The 19,225-nt window shown below is 41.7% G+C and overlaps 1 protein-coding gene across 3 annotated transcripts in view; it reads left to right on the top strand.

Annotated features, from left to right (window-relative positions):
- Positions 1-18,263, top strand: part of aars1 (alanyl-tRNA synthetase 1) — a 74,493-nt gene extending 56,230 nt beyond the window's left edge. For all 3 annotated transcript variants that reach the window (XM_078543924.1, XM_078543923.1, XM_078543925.1), the window contains 6 exons: positions 2,379-2,487; positions 3,687-3,800; positions 12,541-12,660; positions 15,595-15,681; positions 15,787-15,900; positions 17,730-18,263. In XM_078543924.1, coding sequence (XP_078400050.1) covers positions 2,379-2,487; positions 3,687-3,800; positions 12,541-12,660; positions 15,595-15,681; positions 15,787-15,900; positions 17,730-17,915 — 730 coding nt within the window. In that variant the 3' untranslated portion in view covers positions 17,916-18,263. The remainder of the gene's footprint in view (positions 1-2,378; positions 2,488-3,686; positions 3,801-12,540; positions 12,661-15,594; positions 15,682-15,786; positions 15,901-17,729) is intronic.
- Positions 18,264-19,225: the final 962 nt, after the last annotated feature.

The raw sequence follows: 19,225 nt of genomic DNA, 5'->3' as shown, positions 1-19,225 counted from the left end.
ATTCCGTAGGGATCGTTCCCTCCGGGACACCCTGGTCCACTCCTCCATCACCCCTACTCCTCAACCCCCACCTATGGCACCTCCCCATACCCACGCAGAAGATGCAACACCTGCCCCTTCACTTCCTCTCTCCTCACCGTCCAAGGGCCCGAACACTCCTTTCAAGTGAAGCAGCATTTCACTTGCATTTCCCCTAACTTAGTCTACTGCATTTGTTGCTCCCAATGCGGTCTCCTCTACATTGGAGAGACCAAACGCAAACTGGGCGACCGCTTTGCAGAACACCTGCGGTCTGTCCGCAAGAAAGACCCAAACCTCCCTGTCGCTTGCCATTTTAACACTCCACCCTGTTCTCTTGCCCACATGTCTGTCCTTGGCTTGCTGCATTGTTCCAGTGAAGCCCAACGCACACTGGAGGAACAGCACCTCATCTTCCGACTAGGCACTTTACAGCCTTCCGGGCTGAATATTGAATTCAACAACTTTAGATCTTAAACTCCCTCCCCCCATCCCCACCCCGTTTCTTCCCCCTCCCTTTTGTTTTTTTCAATAATTTATATAGATTTTTCTTGTCCCACCTATTTCCATTATTTTTAAATCTACAACTAATACCTTGTCAATCTTTCCACCCCACCCCCACTAGAGCTGTACCTTGAGTGTCCTGCCATCCATTCTTAATTAGCACATTCTGTTAGATAATATCACCACCTTCAACACCTCTTTGATCCTTTTGTCTGTGACATCCTTTGATTCTCTGCTCCTATCACTGCTTGCTTGTCCCTACAACCACCCCACCCTCAACTTCTCTCCCCCCACCCCACCCCCCACCTTAAACCAGCTTATATTTCACCCCTCTCCTAACTACACTCAGTTCTGTTGAAGGGTCATTGGACTCGAAACATCAACTCTTCTCTTCTCCACCAATGCTGCCAGACTTGCTGAGTTTTTCCAGGTAATTCTGTTTTTGTTTTTTGTTAAACCATACCTTGTCTGCCATGGAGAGTCAGAGTCATTCCACTACAGAAGGAGGCCATTCGCCCCATCAAGTCTATTCCAGTTCTGTGTTCAGCAATCCAGTCAGCCCCATTCCTATGCTCTATCCCGTAGCCCTGTAAGTTTATTTCCCTCAAGTGCCCATCCAATTTCCTTTTGAAATCATTCATCGTTTCCGCTTCCACCATCCTTGTAGGCAGCGAGCTCCAGGTCATTAGCACTCGCTGTGTTTAAAAAAAATCTTCCATCCGCCATACTTCTCTTACCCAAAACCTTAAATCTATGTACTTGTATGATCAGTTCATAAGAACAAGCTTTTCTTTGTCTACCTTACCTGACTTGTCATAACCTTATACTCCTCTATCAAGTCTCCCTTCTATCTCTTCTGCTCCAACGAGAACCACACCAGCTTCCCCAATCTAACCTTGTAGCTAAATTCCGTCATCCCTGGAGCCATTCTGGTAAATCTCCTCTGTACTCTTTCAAGGACCCTGACATCCTTCCTAAAGCATGGTGACCAGAACTGGACGCAATACTCTTAATTGTGACTGCATTGTCAGGTGGATGTAAAAGATCCTTTACACTATTTGAATATGATCAAGGGCGTTCTCCCGGGTGTACTGGGGAACACCTGTCTCTCAACCAACGTCACTAAAAGTGGATTAGCTGGTTTGTGGGACTTTGCTGTGCACAAATTGGCTTATCACATTTTCTAGGTAACACTGGTGACTGTACTTAAGCATTTATTGACTGTGAAGCACTTTGCAATGTCCTGATACCATGAAAGACTCAATATAAATGCACGTTCTTCCTTTGTGTCTTCTGTGACTTATTTTGACAGAACTGTATGCCAGCAAAAGCCAGTGCCTTTGGTAGGGAGTAAGCAATTGGCTTTATAAAAACTGCAAATGTTATTTTTTTCGTGATTTTAATAAATTCCTGGCTTCTCTAACCAATTTTGATAGCATTCACCAACAAGTGAGATTTCCTGAATTTTTTTTTTGCTGAGTCTCCCTAGCCTTGTTTCAAAGAAGCATTTTTGTTTGCTGCAAGTATTTGTTTTTCCTTCTAGTGTCCCATCTCAAAAATGGGTACTCCCTGGAAGCTGGCTGTCCATGAGATGGAGTGAGACACTTTGTAAATATTTCCTAATATACTGAACAATGGCTCCACGCTCCTTCTGAACCCATTGAACCAATATTGATATTTTGAGCATGTTGTTATTTTGACACTTTTTGTTTATAAATGTGTGTTGAATTAGTGAAACACGGAACAGTTTTGATTCAGTGAAATACTTGATATTCTGATTGCAGATCTTGGGGACAAGTAACTTTGTTACACTGAAGTCCCTTCCCCCATGGTAATTGCGCCAATTTTTATTCCAGGCACCTGCAGAACTCACGCCATGCTGGTCCTTTTGTGATTGTATCAGAAGAAGCTATCGCCAAGGGCATTAGGAGAATAGTGGCAGTCACAGGATCCGAGGCTCAAAAGGTTAGTGGTTGTGCTTAACAAATGTTAACCCTTGGACAGTTGGAAGCTTTGGGGAATTTGGGTCTCCTTGTGGCAGGATGACTTTTTTGGATTACTGTGTTTTGTTTCTGACCATGTAAAAGATCACGTTTTCAGTTTATTTATGGTGTTGCTGACACAACTCTACAATTATGGTAATAAGCCTAAAGGGCCATGTCGTCTTTCGATAGCCTGGTGGGTAGTCCCCAGTGTGGTAATGAGCCATAGATCAGAGGTCCCCAGGTCAGCTCCCTACTCTGTGCTAACTTAGCTGCTCTCAAGCGATGGAGAGACTGGGATGCTACAATTGGTAAGCTCGTTGGGTTAGTAAGAAAAAATGGTCAGATTTCCTGCTCTTGATTACTGGCTAGTCACCCCTGCTGAAAATGGACCTTTGTGGGTGTTGGTTGAGGGCAGGGTTGAGTTTAGCTGCGATGCCCTGTATGATTGAATCATCATACCATATTTAACACTTATTGTTAAGATTCATGCATAAAGAGTGGCCACTTGGGCAAGGTACCAGAGTGTTACTGATCCTCATTGAACTGCATCTCATGATGGTCAACAACTTGAGGAGAGGAGGAAAGGGAATCGAATTTTTTAATTTTTCAGGGTCTTGGCATGAGGTACTTGAAAGGCCAAGCAGTCTTTATATCTCTTTTGCATGTCACATATCTCGCATACTGTTCCTCATGTACTTTTTTAATCTCTCATAACTTCTGTTTCTTCTGTGCATGCACTCCGTATCTTATGCTAGCTCACGTACATACTCTCCATCTCATACTCATACATGCATGGTTTTATAATGTATTGTCTCTCTTGTTGTATGTTCCATCTCAACCATGCTTCTCTCTAATCCATGCTCTTTGCATCTTTTGCTGTCTTTCCAAATATGCGCTCTATTTCATCTATCCCTTGTATGTGTTTGCTGAGTCTTTTTCATGTTCTGTCTCTTTTGCGTGTCCTTTGTCTCTTAGAAAATTTGCTTTCTGTGTTTACCTCATGCAGATTTTCAGACTATTTTTGTCTTTTTCTCTTTCTCTTCCTCTCACACACATTAGTTGTGGCTGTGGCTGCACATCCTAGGTTGATGCCAGTTAATTGAGTTGTACTGATTAGTTGTTGAATATGCGAAGACTGTTACAAGGCCTGTGTGATTTGAATGCCATTGTCTTTTATAGGCACTAAGAAAGGCAGACGCGCTGCAGAATTCTCTTGTGGCACTAGAATCAAAGGTCCAACGCCAGACGTCTCCGAATAAAGAGATCCAGAAAGAGATTGCAGATCTCACAGAGGTAAATCAGAAATTCAAGAGCTCTGCATACCCGATAACTTCATAAATTTTTAAAAATCAGTTTAAATATGGAGTTCGAATAGATTTGAAAAATTAAACTTGAATTATTGAATACTACTTTCAAGCGTGGCCCTCTGCACAGGAGAGTAGGGGTGGAACCCCTGGAATTATTTTTAAAATGGTATCATTGAGCGAGGGAGAGGCTGTGGCATCTTTATGGATGTGCTAGTAATTGAATGAATGACCGTCCTCATCTGTGAATATCTTTGGAACATTTGTTTAACCTGTGTTCCTTTTTAAATTATGATTCTGGGGTCTTACCATGAACAGCAGCATTATTTGGATCAATAAAGCTGACATACATCAGTGTGCAGTTTAAACAAATCTAGTGGTCCAAGGGACGATAGAGTAAACAAAGATTGAACTGGGTAAAACAACCTGCCAGAAATAAACTCATTCCCCAAACAAGAACCTTGACAGAAACAGTACATACCGTAAAATGGATTAAGTGGAGTGAGACAAGGATGAAATGTGTGAGAATTGAAAAGAAGCCGCTGGTTATCAACACACCTACTTTGGAAAGCACTTTTACATAGCCAACAGCCCCAAGGCACTTGAGGATTGAGATAGGTGAGAATTTATAGCAATTGTCCAAGGATGCAGTTAAGGCTGTGGGTTTTAAGGAGAAATTTGAAGATGGAGGGAATGCAGAAAGTTGGAGAAGATTAGTGAGAGAGTTCCAGACTGTAGGGGTATTATTGAAGGCTGTACTACCATTGGTAGATTGGCAGGAGGAAGCATGCAGTAAACAAGAGTCAGAAGAGCAGAGGGTCCTCGTACAGACATAGGACTGGAAGAGGCTGCAGAGACTTGGGGCAGGCAGGGTGAGTGGTGGGGATGCAGGAGCACAACCTCCCATGACTTAATAATGTTGAGAGATGGGGGCCAATGGAGGTTGGCAAGTATAGAGGTGATAAATTTTATGACAGGATAATTTGTGGTCTGTGCTGATCTTGGTGAATTATAAACAAAAACAGAATTACCTGGAAAAACTCAGCAGGTCTGGCAGCATCGGTGGAGAAGAAAAGAGTTGACGTTTCGAGTCCAACATGACCCAAGGGTCATGTTGGACTCGAAACGTCAACTCTTTTCTTCTCCACCGATGCTGCCAGACCTGCTGAGTTTTTCCAGGTAATTCTGTTTTTGTTCTGGATTTCCAGCATCTGCAGTAGCTTTTTGTTTTTATCTTGGTGAATTATAGTTTACAGAGTTGAGATTGGGACCCAGTCAGGAGAGCTTTGGAAAAGCAGACTTGAAGGCAGTAAAGGCATGAATGTGGGTTACAAAGTGGGTTAGGTAGGGTTGCTGATGGGCAGTATTTTGGATGTGGATGTTGGCAGTCCTGGTAATAGACTGGATGTGGGGGTTTGGAGCTCAGCTCAGGTTCCAGGGGGACATTGAGGTTGCAACACTGTCATGTTGATTTTGAGTGGCTCTGCAGGAAAAGGAGAAAGGGATTCGGGGGCTATGGTATGGAGTTTCTGATTGGGAAGGTGAAAAGTGATGGCTTTGGGTTTGTGAAAAGTTCTGGCCCATCCCTGACTTAATGCTGGTTATACCATTGGAAATGAAAGTTGCAAGAGGTGTCAGATAGACAGCTTATCTGATATTGCTTATTTTACACTATTACAAAAACTTTCATTTACCCCCATCAGATCTTCCTTAACTCTATCAAGGAGAGGCTGGAACTGAAGATGATGAGACAAATATTTAAAAAGAAATAATAAGATATAAATCAACTTTTAAATCAACATTAAAGGAACATTAGGTTCTTGTGTGGCCAGTGAGTAAATGCAGGATAGTACTGGGCCATGTAGCCAGAAGATTGCGGGTTTGATCCTTGGCCTGTGGTAAGTTAGCAGATCTCAGCATTGGTTGGGCTGCTACCAATGGCCTCTGCTCTTCTTGGCTGGGACGGAGGGAAAAAAGCAGCTCTTGACCATTATCCAATCACCCACTGCGAGAAAGTGCACAATATTGAGAACAAGGTAGAAGAACTGTGACGCCTGGTATCAGTGAATAAATTGCTGCAATAACACTAAGAATTGCCAGTGGGTAAAATGCTGGGATGGGTGGGTGGTTTCTAGTGCCTGGCACTGTATTCCAGTAAACAGTACCCCATTCAGTAGAGAGAATTGGAAAAGGTTAAGTGCAAAATGGAATAACTCTGCCAACAATACCAACATGCATTTACATAGCACATTTAGCCACTTAACAAAAGTGTTAACAATAAAAAAAAAACATTTTTGACACCAAGCCAAAGAAAGAGATATTAGGACAGATGACCAAAAGCTTGTTCAAAGAGGTGGGCTTTAAGGAGCTTCCTTAAAGGAGGAGAGAGAAGTGGAGATGTTTAGAGAGGTAATTCCAGAGTTTAGGGCCAAGGCAGCTGAAAACACTGATGGCAGAGGTGGAGTAATTAAAATCAGGGTTATGCAAGAAGCCAGAATTGGAGAAGTGCAGAGCAGAGATCTCAAAGGCTTGTAGAGCTGGAAGAGATTAGAGATAAGGAAGGGCAAAATATACATACTAATTAGGACCAGGAATAGGCCACTCAGCCCTTCGAGTCTGCTCCATCATTCAATAAAATCATGGCTGATCTGATTGTAAACGCAACGCCACATTCCCACCTACCTCCAGTAACCTTTTTACCCCCTTGCTTATCAAGTAACTATCTACCTCTGCCTTAAAAATATTCAAAGACTCTGCTTCCACCACCTTTTGAGGAAAAGACTCACAACCCGCCGGTGGGTGGGGGGTGGAAAAAGCTTTTCCTCATGTTTGTATTAAATGGGTGAGCCTTTATTTTTAAACACTGACCCCTAGATCTATATTCTCACACGAGAGGAAACATTCTCTCCACATTAACTTGTCAAGACCTCCAAGGACCTTGTATGTTTCAGTCAATCCACCCTTACTCTTCTAAACTCCAGTGGGTACGAGCCTAGACTGTCCAACTTTTCCTCATAAGACAACCTGCCCAATCCAGGTATTAGGCCAATAAACCTTCACTGAATTGTTTCCAACACATTTACACCCTTCCTTAAAAAGGAGACCAATACTGTACACAGTACTCAGAATGTGGTCTCACAACGCCCTGTTGCATAACCTAAAGCATAACCTCCCTACTTTTGTATTCAATTTGCCTTGCAATAAACAATAACATTCTATTAGCTTTCCTAATTACTTGCTGTACCTGCATACTAACCTTTTGCAATTCATGCACTAGAATACCCAGATCCCTCTGCATCCCGGTGAAAGTAAAATACTGCAGATTCTGGAAATCTGAAATACTGGTAAAACACAACAGGTCTGGCAGCATCTGAAGAAGATGGTGCCAGAAGAAGAGTCATATGGACTCAAAACGTCCACTGATGCTGCCAGACCTGCTGAGTTTTACCAGCATTTTCTGTTTTTATTCCCTCTGCATCTCAGAGCTCTGCAATCTCTCACCATTTAGATAATATGCTTCTCTTTTATTATTCCTGCCAAAATGGACAATTTCGCATTTTCCTACATTAAACTCCTGTTATGATACAGCCGATGGTAAGTGCTGAGCTGTTCAAATTCCAGAGGGAAACTTGAAATAACTGTCACAACTAACTTTCAATTCGTATAAATTTCGAGATGTGTGCCTTGAATTCAGTAGTAATAAGACTACCAAGTCTTACAGGCTTTACAAAACTAGATTAACATTTATTAATAAGAGAAAAGATTTTTAAATACATACATAGATCAACAAATTACTACTATGATAACTTCTAAATCCCCTAATCAATCTAACTCCCAGTTACACGTTTGTTAAGGCAGCAGTAAGACACAGATTTTAAAAGACCCAGGCAAAGAAACATGATACCCTGAACAAGTCGAATTCAAAGTGAGTTCTCTTCTTAACTTCGGTCCTTTGAAGACAACGGCTTGAGGCATAGATGCCGAAGGCTTTTTCACACTTGTAAGATCTTAAAATGCCTTCCCTTGCAAACGGTCTTCTTTATACATAACTTCCTCTTTGAATGCAAATATCTATTGTTTCACTATGTCTTTGGACTTTATCTCCCTGATAATAAAACCCTCTCATAGCACTAAGTTTTACCAGTAATCTTTGGGAAAAATAAACACACTGTTTCTAAACTTCACCTGGCTAGGTGACACATTTCACCCCTCCTTTGAAAACAATCTTGTCTGGTTTATTTCAAAATGCAAATGTTCCCTTGACACTTATGTTTCTAAACTTCCCTATGTTTACCTAATTAACATTTCAAACCTAACCTCTCTTCTCAGACCAAAGCACCCAGACTAATTCAGTCAAGTCCCGCACGCGCGCACACACACATATATATAGACACATAGACACATTCCATTATTACTCTATTTTACAATAAATTCCAATAACATTATGAGAATTATTATATTTTCTTGATAACTCCATTTGTCAGATTTTTGCCAACTCATCTAACCTATCTATATCCCTTGTAGCCTCCTTATGTCCTCTTCACAACATACTTTTCTATCTATTGTAACGTCATCAGCAAATTTAGCAACCATACATCCCTTCAACCAAATCATTTATATAATTTGTGGAGTTGAGGCCCCAGTGCTGATCCCAGTGGCACACCACTCATTTCATCTTGCCTACCAGAAAATGACCCATCTATGCTTACTGTTTCCTGTTAGCTAGCTAATCTTCTATCCGTGCCTGTGTGTTACCCCCTACACAATGAGCTTTTATTTTGCACAACTTTTGATGTGGCACAAATGCCTTCTGGAAATCTAAGTACAGTACATCCACTGGTTCCCCTTTTTCCACAGCACATGTTACTTCTTCAAAGAATTCCAATAAATTGGTTAAACATGATTTCCCATTCACAAAACCATGTTGACTCTGCCTGATTACCTTGAATTTATCTAAGTGCCCTGCTATGACATCTTTAACGATACCTTCTAACATTTTCCCTATGACACATGTTAAGCTAACTTGCCTGTAGTTAACTGCTTTCTGTCCCCCTTCCTTTTTGAATAAAGGAGTTACATTAACTATTTTCCAATCTAATGGAACCTTCCCTGAATGGAGTGAATTTTTGGAAAATTAAAACCAACGCATCAACTATCTCACTAGCCAATTCTTTTAAGACCCTAAGATAAAATCTATCAGGACCTGGCGACTTGTCAACTGGCAGTTCCAACAATTTGCTAAGTACCACTTCCCTGGTGATTGTAATTTTCTTGAATTCCTCCCTTGATTCAATTTCCTGATTTACAGCTATTTCTGGGATGTTACTTGTATCTTCTATAGTGAAGACCGATACAAAATACCTGTTGATTTCATCTGCTGTCTCCTTATTTTCCACTATTAATTCTCCAGACTCGCTTTCTATATGACCAACGCTCACTTGGTTAACTTTTCTTATCTAAATATCGATAGAAACTCCTAGGGCTGGATTTTACCGTCGGGTTCTGCTCACCGACGCGTAAAATGACGCATGGTGATGTTGGGCGGAACTCCCGACGTCACAGCGCCCCATTTAAATTTTCAGGAAGGCGGGGGGCGCAGCAAAATCAGCTACGCGCCCGCCGACCTGTCAATGGCCAATTGAGGCCATTGACAGAGCAATTAAAGTAATTAGTGGACCTGTCCGTCCAACCTTAAGGTTGGCGGGCAGGGCAGGAGCCCCGGCACAAACAAGAAAATGCATGAAACCTCATCTACAGGCGGGATGAGGTTTCATGTAGGGTTTTAAAAATTTTAATAAAGTTTTTTTGGAAATTATGAACATGTCCCAACTCATGTGACATTGTCACATGAGGGGACATGTAAGGGAAATTTTATTTTTCTACTTTTATCTTTTTTACATATAGAGCCGATCTGCCTGAGGCTGCACTTAGCGAAAGAGCGCACTCTCGATTTTAGGAATCCTCCCCCTGCCTGCACAGGGAGCGCATAGCGCTTCTGTGCGGACGTCACGCTGGGTGGGCCTTAATTGGCCCTCCCACGTAAAATGGCGCTGTGCCCATCAACTTCCCCCCCCACAACGGGGGGAAAATTCAACCCTTACTACCTGTCTTTATATTTCTAGCTAGCTTTCTCTCATACTCTAATTTTTCCCTCCCTTATTAATCTTTTAGTCATTCTTTACTGGGATATCCCCTTAAATGTCTGCCACTTCATCTCTATTGACCTATCCCTTAACTTGATTTGCCAGTCCACTTTGTCTAGCTCTACTTTCATGCCCTCAATATTGCTCTTATTTAAGTTTAAAAAACTAGTCTTGGACCCCCCCCCCCAACACCACAAACGGAATATAAAATTCAATCATATTATGATCACTGCTATCTAGGGGTGCCTTCACTATGAGGTCATTAATTATTCCTATCTCATTGAAAAATACCAGTTCTGTTTTAGCCTGCTTCCTGTTTGGCTCCGGAACATGCTGTTAAAAGAAACTACCCCGAAAACATTCTATGAATCCTTCGCCTAGGTTACCTTTGCCCATCTCATTTTCCAGTCTATATGTAAATTAAAATCCACCATGAGAAATGCTGAACCTTTCTGACAAACTCTCATTATTTCTTCTTTGATACCCCGTCCTACCAGGTGGTTACGGGGCCTGTACACGACTCTCACAAGTAACTTCTTGCCTTTATCATTTCTCATTCCTACCCAAACTGCTTCTACATCCTGGTTTCCTGAACTTTGATCATCCTTCTCTATTGTGCTAATATCATCTTTAATTAACAGAGCCACCCCTCCCCCTTTTCCTAGCTTCCTGTCCTTCCTAAATGTCAGGTACCCTTCAATATTCAGGTTGCAATCTATGTCATCCTGCGGACATGTCTTTGTAATGGCTCTCAAATCGTACTTACTTATCCCTATTTGTGCTATTAGTTCATCTGTTTCGTTGCGAATGCTATGTGCATTCAGATACAGAGTGTGAAGTTTTGTCCTTTTATTATTTTTGTAACCTGTAGCCTTAACTGCTGATTTACTGTTAGATTTGTACTTGCTGTCCTTCCTGCCACCGTACTGGGACCAGTGTTCTAGCGAGCCACATAACTAGGGAGGTGGAGCGTGTTCTATCATTTCCCATATTAGCACCTTTCTCTCTTGCCTTATCTCTACTCTTTGATTTACATCTTCCCAAATTTGAACCCTTGTCCCCACTATTTAATTTAGAACACTCTCCATCTCCCTAGTTATGTGGCTCGCTAGAACACTGGTTCCAGCACGGTTCAGGTGTAGACCGTCTCAATGCTATAGCCCACACTTTTGCCCAATGCCTGTGCCCCACAAACTGGAACCCACTTCTTCCACACCAGTCTTTGAGCTATACATTAATCTCTCTCATTTTATTTGCCCTATGCCAATTTGTATGTGGCTCAGGTAATGATCCAGAGATGATTACCTTTGAGGTTCTGCTTCTTGTTTTGGTGCCTGACTCCTCATACTGACTATGTAGAACCTCTTTCCTTGTCCTATCTATGCTGTTGGTACCTACGTGGACCAGAACAACTGGATCCTCTCCCTCCCATTGCAAGTTCCCCTCCAGTCCTGAGCAGATATCATGAACCCTGGCACCGGGCAGACAACACAGCCATCTGGACTCTTGCTCTTTGCTGCAGAGAACGCTGTCAATCCCCCTCACTATACTGTCCCCTTTCTGCTCCCCCCCGTACCTGAATGGCTTCCTGTACCATGGCCAATCTGTTCATCCACCCTGCAGATGTTGCTTTCGTCTACACAAGTGGACCTGAAACCTGTTTGACAATTGCAAAGTCTAGGGCTCCTCTACTACTGTCTGCTCGGTCCCCTTACCTGCCTCATTCATGTTCACATCCTCCTGACCCTCACCGCTGACCAAAACAAACGACCCTATTCTAAGAGGTTTTACCATCTTCTGGTACAAAGTGTCCAGATATTTCTCCCCCTCCCTTATGGTGCGCAGCGTCTGCGGCTCAGCTTCCAGATTAATAATCCTGATCTGGAATTCCTCTAGCTGCTTACATTTTCTGTACACATGTTTGTCCTAGATTGTGTTGGCGTCAAAAGATCCCACCTTCCACAGCTGCAACACAACACCTGTTCTGCCATTGTTACTTATGTTATTTAGTTTATTTAATTACTTCTTTAATTATCTTAAAATAATTCCTATGTATATTACAATTTACTGTGTTTATTGTTGGTACCACCTACAACTAAGAGTTATACGTTTCGTAATTACACAGTTATGTGTTTTAGGTACTTATTTGAAAGTTTTAGTTCTTTTTGTTTATAGATCTTCCCTTACTCCGCTGTCCTTAGCTGGTTATTAACATACTGTCCCTTACACTAAGCACCTAACAACCAATCAACTTAATAGTTTCCTGTGATGTCACAGTTGTTGTTTTTCACTCCGTTTCTTCAAACTGAGTGTGCGCTCAACAGCTGAAATGGTGTACCGCGCTGCTCCCAATTGTGTCCCATAGATCTGCTCCAATTCCCAGGTAGGTTAGGCCGCATTCTGATCCCTGGACTTTATTTATAAGTGTTCCACTGCTCCCGACTGTGTCCCACAGGTCCGCTCTGACTCCCAGGTAGGTGTACCATGAAATAGCCCTTCCAGCAGTATGATTCATGGGTCCTTTAGCATAGAAAGTAATTTCATAATTAATAATAGGGAATTTTCCTTGCGTCTGTTTAATTGTAGATGATTAGTGCTGCAGTCGTTCCCCAGTGGCAAAAGGATGAGCTGAGGGACAAGTTGAAGTCATTAAAGAAGATTATGGATGATCTGGACAGAGCCAGTAAAGCTGACTTACTGAAGAAGGTAAGTGATCAAATCCATGATGAGTTATGAGTTACTGCCTCTCTGAATAATACTGTTTCACCCTCAAGACGCTCATGGAGGATGAGAAAAGACACTGAATGCTCTATTCATGGAAACTCAGATGTTTTTGTTCATAAATTCTGGGGTGGGAGGATGGTGGCATAGTGGTAATGTTACCAAACTAGATGCTCTAGGGACATGGGTTCAAATCCCACCATGGCAGCTTGTGGAATTTAAATTCAATTAATAAATCTGGAATATAAAGCTAGTTTCAATAATGGTGACCATGAAAGCAGCATTGATTGTCATAAAAACCCATCTGGTTCACTTATGTCCTTTAGGGAAGGAAATCTGCTGTCCTAACCTGGTCTGGCCTACATGTGAGTCCAGACCCATATGTGATTGTTGTTATGGCACAGCGGATGGTAAATGCTGAGCTGCTCAAATCCCAGAGAGAAACTTGAAACAGCTGCCATAACTGTTAGCAATTTGTACTTTATTTTGAGATGCGTGCCTTGAATTCAGTAATACTGAGCCCACTGAGACTTAGAGGTTTTTTACAAAACTAAAACATTTATTAATAGAAGAAAAAGGTTTTTATGCACATACATAGGTCTACAAATTACTACTGTAATAGCTCCTAAATCTCCTAACTAATCTAGCTCCCAGTTGCATCTCTGTTAAGGCAACAGTAAAACAACATAGATTTCAACAGACCCAGGCAAAGCACACAATACCCTAGACAGCGAGATTTGAAGTGAATTCTCTTAGCTTCAGTTCCTGTAGACAGCGGCTTGATACATGGAGGCAGGAGGCTTTTCATACCTGTTAGATCTTATATTGTCTTCTTTCCTTACACATAACATCGTCTCCTTTATACATGTTTCTCCCTTTTTAATGTAAATCCCATTGTTCCAATATGTCTTTGCAACTTTTCTTTTTCCATAATATAAATCTTCCATAGTACTCATATTATCAATAAGCTTTGGGAAAAATAAACACACTGTTTGACTTAGCTTCATATGGCTAGGTGTAACATCCCATCATCTCTTTGAAATTCAAACTACTCTAGTTTATCTAAAATGCAAATGTTCTTCACACCTCACATCTAAAACTCCAGCCATGTTTACCTATTTAACGTTTCAAACCTAGCTTCTCTTTTGATAACTCAAAACCTCCAGATACCTGTCTGCAATTCAATTAAAGCTCCCACACACACAACCTCACACAGAGAAACTCATCCAAACCCCACTATTAACCTACCTTTACAATAAATCACAATAATATATGAAAATTATAATATTTTCATGACACTGTCCTCTGAAATGTTCAGTTCAAGGGCAATTAGGGATGGGCAACAAATGCAGACTGTGCCAGTAATGCCCACATCCCATGAAAGAATAAAAAAAAATCAAAAGGCATTTCACAGATACTCTATCAAACAAAATTTAATACCGAACCAGATAAGGAGATACTAAGGCAGATGACCAAAAACTTGCTCAAAGGGTAGGTTTTAAGGAACATTCTAAAGGAGGAGAGAAGGGCAAAACGATTTAGGGAGGGAGTTCCAGAGTTTAATGGTGGAGCAGTTAATTAACGGTGGGCTCTGGGGACCTGGGTTCGACCCCAACTATGGCAGATGGTGAAATTTGAATTCAATAAAAAATCTGGAATTAAAAGTCAGCTGCTGACTTAAAGCCATTGCCTAGTGTTGTAAAAACTCATCTGGTTCACCTTTAGGGCAGGAAATCTGCTGTCCTTACCTGGTCTGGCCTACATGTGACTCCAGACCCTCTTTTATAAAAAAAAAAATGCCCTCTGAACAAAGCCAATTAGGGATGGGCAATAAATGTCAGCAATGCCCACATCCCATGAATGAATAAAAAAAAAGCTCTGAACTCAGATACCAAGCCATCCATGTCAAGATTTTAAGGATTTGGATGTGCACTTGTGATGCCATGGCATACAACACTATGGGCCTAGTGCTGGAAAATGGGATTAGAATAGTTAGGTACTTGTTTGACCGGTGCAGACTCAATGGACCGAAGGCCTTTTTCAGTGCTGTAGACCTCTATGACTCTAGCAATTAAAATCCGGGATGCACAAGAGGCCAGATTTGGAGGGGTGCAAAGATCTCGGAGAGTTGAAAGACTGGGCGAGGTTACTGAGATAGGGAGGAGCTAGACCATGGATTGATTTCAAAACAAAGATGAACATTTTAAAATTGCGGTGATGCTTGACCGGAAACCAGTGTAGGTCAGCAAGCATAGGGAAGATGAGTGAATAGGAATTGGTGTGAGTTAGGAAACGGCCAGCAGAGTTTTGGATGACCTCAAGTATATGAAGTGGGGCTGGAAGATGGAAGGCCAGCCAGAAGTTCAATTTTTATTCAAGTTTTATTCTTTCATGGCATGTGGGCATCGCTGGCACAGTCTGCATTTGTTGCCCATCCCTAATTGCCCTTGAACTGAACATTTCACAGTGGACAGTGTCCTGAAAATATAATAATTTTCATATATTATTGTGATTTATTGTAAAGGTAGGTCAATAGTGGGGTTTGGATGAGTTTCTTTGTGTGAGGTTGTGTGTGTGGGAGCTTTAATTGAATTGCAGTTGTCAAGCCCAGAGGTAACAAAGGCATGGATGTGGGTTTCAGGAACTGATGAGCTGAGGTGGGGTGGAGTCAGATGGAGGTGGAAATAGGTGGTCTTGGTGCAAATATATGAATCGGTTTAATCTGGAGGAAGTAATAAAACAGATATAAATTTCCCTTTTGTTTATCTCCCTTTCATCCTCCAAATGTCCTAATTTTTAACATCTATGTCCTTGTATTTGAATCCTTTGCTATAGTGAACAATTTACCTGGATCACCTTTCAACGAAGAAGGAACAAAATAATTGGATCATTATTGGTGTTTGTTGATTTCATTGTCAGGTACGGGAGAAGACCAAGCAGTTCATTGATACTAATCCAAACCAATCTCTGGTGGTCATGGAAATGGAGGCAGGGGCACCAGCCAAGGTGAGGAAAACATTCTGAACAGTAATGCAGCTGTATTTAACTGCTGCTTGATTTTTGGGAGTGGATATTACTCTGCCTGACCATGTATTGTGTCATTTTCACCAGGCGCTGAATGAAGCTCTCAAGCTGTTTAAGACACACTCCCCTCAGACAGCAGCAATGCTGTTTGCTGTGGACAGCGATGCAGGAACGATCATATGCTTATGCCAGGTGCCCCAGGTAAAGATATTTGAATGCTGACAACTCATGCTCACAAGTGCAGTGTTTCTTGTTTAAAGAGCCTATTTGGATATAGCTTGGAATTGAGTTTTCTTGAATACATTGAGTTAGGCAAGTTCAACTGTTGGTCTAAGTTAGGATGTATAATGAATACATGGGAAAGTGTCACAGGCTAAAATTTACTAAAGAGGTTCAGATAGTTTATATATGGTCTGGATCCCTGGGAGTTACAGGTTTGGATATAATTGAGGGGTGCAAATGGTTTATACTCGAGTGTCTTTGTGATGTGAATTGCAAGAACAAACTGGGCAGCTTCTAACATGCAACTTGTGCCCTGGTTGAGCTCACCCCAAAGTATGTAGTCTGTTATGCCTGCCTAAAATGGTGGTTTATAGAGCTGAACATCAAAGCCCTGTATACAATGTATACATCCCTCTACTCCCTAACATTATAGCAACTGTCAACATTGGTGTAAGTGGGGATAAAGGAAAAACAGCAGCAACAAATTGCATTTATATGGCACCTATAACACAGTAAAACGACCTGCTTCACAGAAGTATTACCAGACAAAAGTTTACACTGAGACACATACAGAGATATTGGGACAGGTGACCATGGGCTTGGTCAAAGAGGTAGGTTTTAAGAAGAGAGACAAAGAGGTTTAGAGCAGGAATTGCAGTGTTTAGGGCTAAAGCAGCTGAAAGCACTGCTGCCAATGGTGGAGCAGTTAAAATTGGGAAGCCTCAAGTCTAGAATTGGAGGATCACAGAGATCTTAGGGGTTGTAGAATACCTTTTACAGTATTTGTTGGTTGAGTCCCTGTATGCGGTGGTGTTTTGGCTCAGGGAATTATTCTTTGGCAATATTTTTCACCCCATCCTGAAGGTGCAGACAGTTGGCAGTATGATTCCAATATGCTGTTTGTGACCTCTGATACTTCATCTTAGGAGTCATTCTTCATCTGTCAGTGAGTTTCAGCAGCCTGTCCTTCCATGAAGTATGTCACATTCAAGCCCAATTGTGTCACTGCCTGTCCTGCTTGTACACTTCCCAGCGGGGACAGTTTTTAAAAATTCATTTCTGGAACATGGGTGCCACTGGCTAGGCCAGCATTTATTGCCCATCTCTAATTGCCTTTGAGAAGGTGACGGTGAGCTGCCTTCTTGAGCTGCTGCAGTTCCTGTGGTATAGGTACACCCACAGTGCTGTTAGGGAGGAGGTTCCAGGATTTCGGCCCAGCACAGTGAAGGGACGTCGATATATTTCCAAGTCAGGATGGTGAGTGGCTTGGAGGGGAACTTCCAGGTGGTGGCATTCCCATGTCTCTGCTGCCCTTGTCCTTCTAGATGGTAGCGGTCGTGGGTTTGGAGGGTGCTGCTGAAGCAGCCTTGGTGGAACTGAGATGATTGACCTCCAACAACCACAACCCTCTTGATTAGCAATCGAGGGCAGGATCTCTGGGTTTTTTCTTCACTAGTCATGAGGAGCTGATTCCAGTTGTTTCATCCCAGCTATTTGTTTCAGCTGAGACCAGCTAACTCAGCACAGACTATAGAAACATAGAAGGAAGAGTAAGCTATTAAACCCTTAGAGCCTGCTCCACCATTTGATAAGATCATGGCTGATCTTATATTATATCAGATATTCAACATGCATCTTCTGTGTGCATGGGTGAGTCACACTGCCTTTACAGCCAGGCCAGTGGGGGGGGGAAGCATTGCCTCAAAGTCCAAATACTGCTGTACATTGTGCAAATCCCCTTTAAAAAGTAGCACTTTACTGACTTCTGTTTGTGTATTATTTCTTCCTTTTTATGTTTAACCTTTCAGGAAGTGGTAAGCAGGGGTCTGAAAGCCAGTGATTGGGTCAACCACATCTTGGATCTGCTAGATGGAAGAGGAGGAGGAAAGGACATGTCTGCCCAGGCCACAGGGAAAAACATCAACAGCCTCGACAAAGCACTGAAGCTGGCAACTGAGTTTGCTGAGCTTAAAATAGGAGACCTCAAAAACTAACTTAATAAGTTGCAACTAAATACCACTTGAAAGACCGTCCTGCAGGGGTCAGGGGCTCCTCTGTTGCGGGGTCAGGGCTGCCGCAGCCAAGGTGGTGGTGTTCCCCACCAGGTGACTGATAGCATTGCTGCCTGTTGATATTAAAACCTTGAATGTGTGTCTGGATAAGTCACTAGAATAACTAAGTAATTAGATCATCCATGTTAAATCTTCTATCTGTTACAATGCTTGCAGTTAGATGTTGTATAATGAAATCTAATGAACTGGTCGTGAGAAAATTTATGCTTTTGAATGGTTCTAATGTATTAAAAAAATTGCACCCACAAGCATACCATAATACTGGTTACAGATTTTGAGTGCGCTAATTATTCTCAGATACAGAATCACCAGTCTTTTGTTAGCTGCCTGTTATGATCAGGAGTTTACAATTGCCTCTAGTCATATGTTAGCATTCCCCAGGAGGCTATAATAATGAAACCTCTATTATATGAACTGGATATTGTAATCTCATTTGTGGCTCCCCACATGGACTTCTGCAATCTTCTCAAGGGTAGACTGATTCACACTTTGGTGAAACACAGCCAAGTGGAAAGCTGGCTTATTCTACATTTTGAGTGAGCACAAATACTAACACTTACAGTAAATCTCACCGTCTTTCAACTTTTATCATTAACTTTCCTTGTAATACAGAAAATCAAAGATGCCACACTATACCTGTAAGAGGATGATTTTTAACTACTGACCAAATCTTCCTCCAAACCTGGTCAGACTGGGGTCCACAGGGGTCCAAAGACTTCTAAAAACAGAACGTGCTGGAAATACTCAGCAGGTTAGGAAGCACCTGTGGAGCGAGAAATAGTGTTAATGTTTCAGGCTGATGACATTTCATCAGATGATGATCATTCCTCTGACTCCTATCTGACCACCCTATGTATTTCCAGCATTTTCTGCTTGTTATTTTCTGATTTCTGCCATCTGCAGTATTTTGTTTTTGTTTAAATGATTTCCATTGTCTAAAGTTTTACATAAATGGCATGCTTTTAGAAACTGTTTTGTCTGACACATCTCCCAACATTCCTGTTCAGTGAATGCAACCCCTTGAGAGTAAAACTTAACTTGATAATAGAATTTTAATATAATTCATACCAAAAATCTCATTGGGTAAGATTATGAAATTCCAAACTGTGCCACTCATTCAGCTAATGTGCCGTTCTCTCTTTCCTGTTTCTGCCTGTGACCTATTTGTAACCTCAATTTATTTGTGTATTTTCAAATTCACTCCCAGTTGTTTGTTTAGTATGATGTACAAT

Source organism: Cetorhinus maximus, chromosome 6 (assembly GCF_964194155.1).
Source record: "Cetorhinus maximus chromosome 6, sCetMax3.hap1.1, whole genome shotgun sequence".
In the NCBI taxonomy this organism is placed as follows: domain Eukaryota; kingdom Metazoa; phylum Chordata; class Chondrichthyes; order Lamniformes; family Cetorhinidae; genus Cetorhinus; species Cetorhinus maximus.
This window is presented reverse-complemented; position numbering and strand designations above follow the sequence as displayed.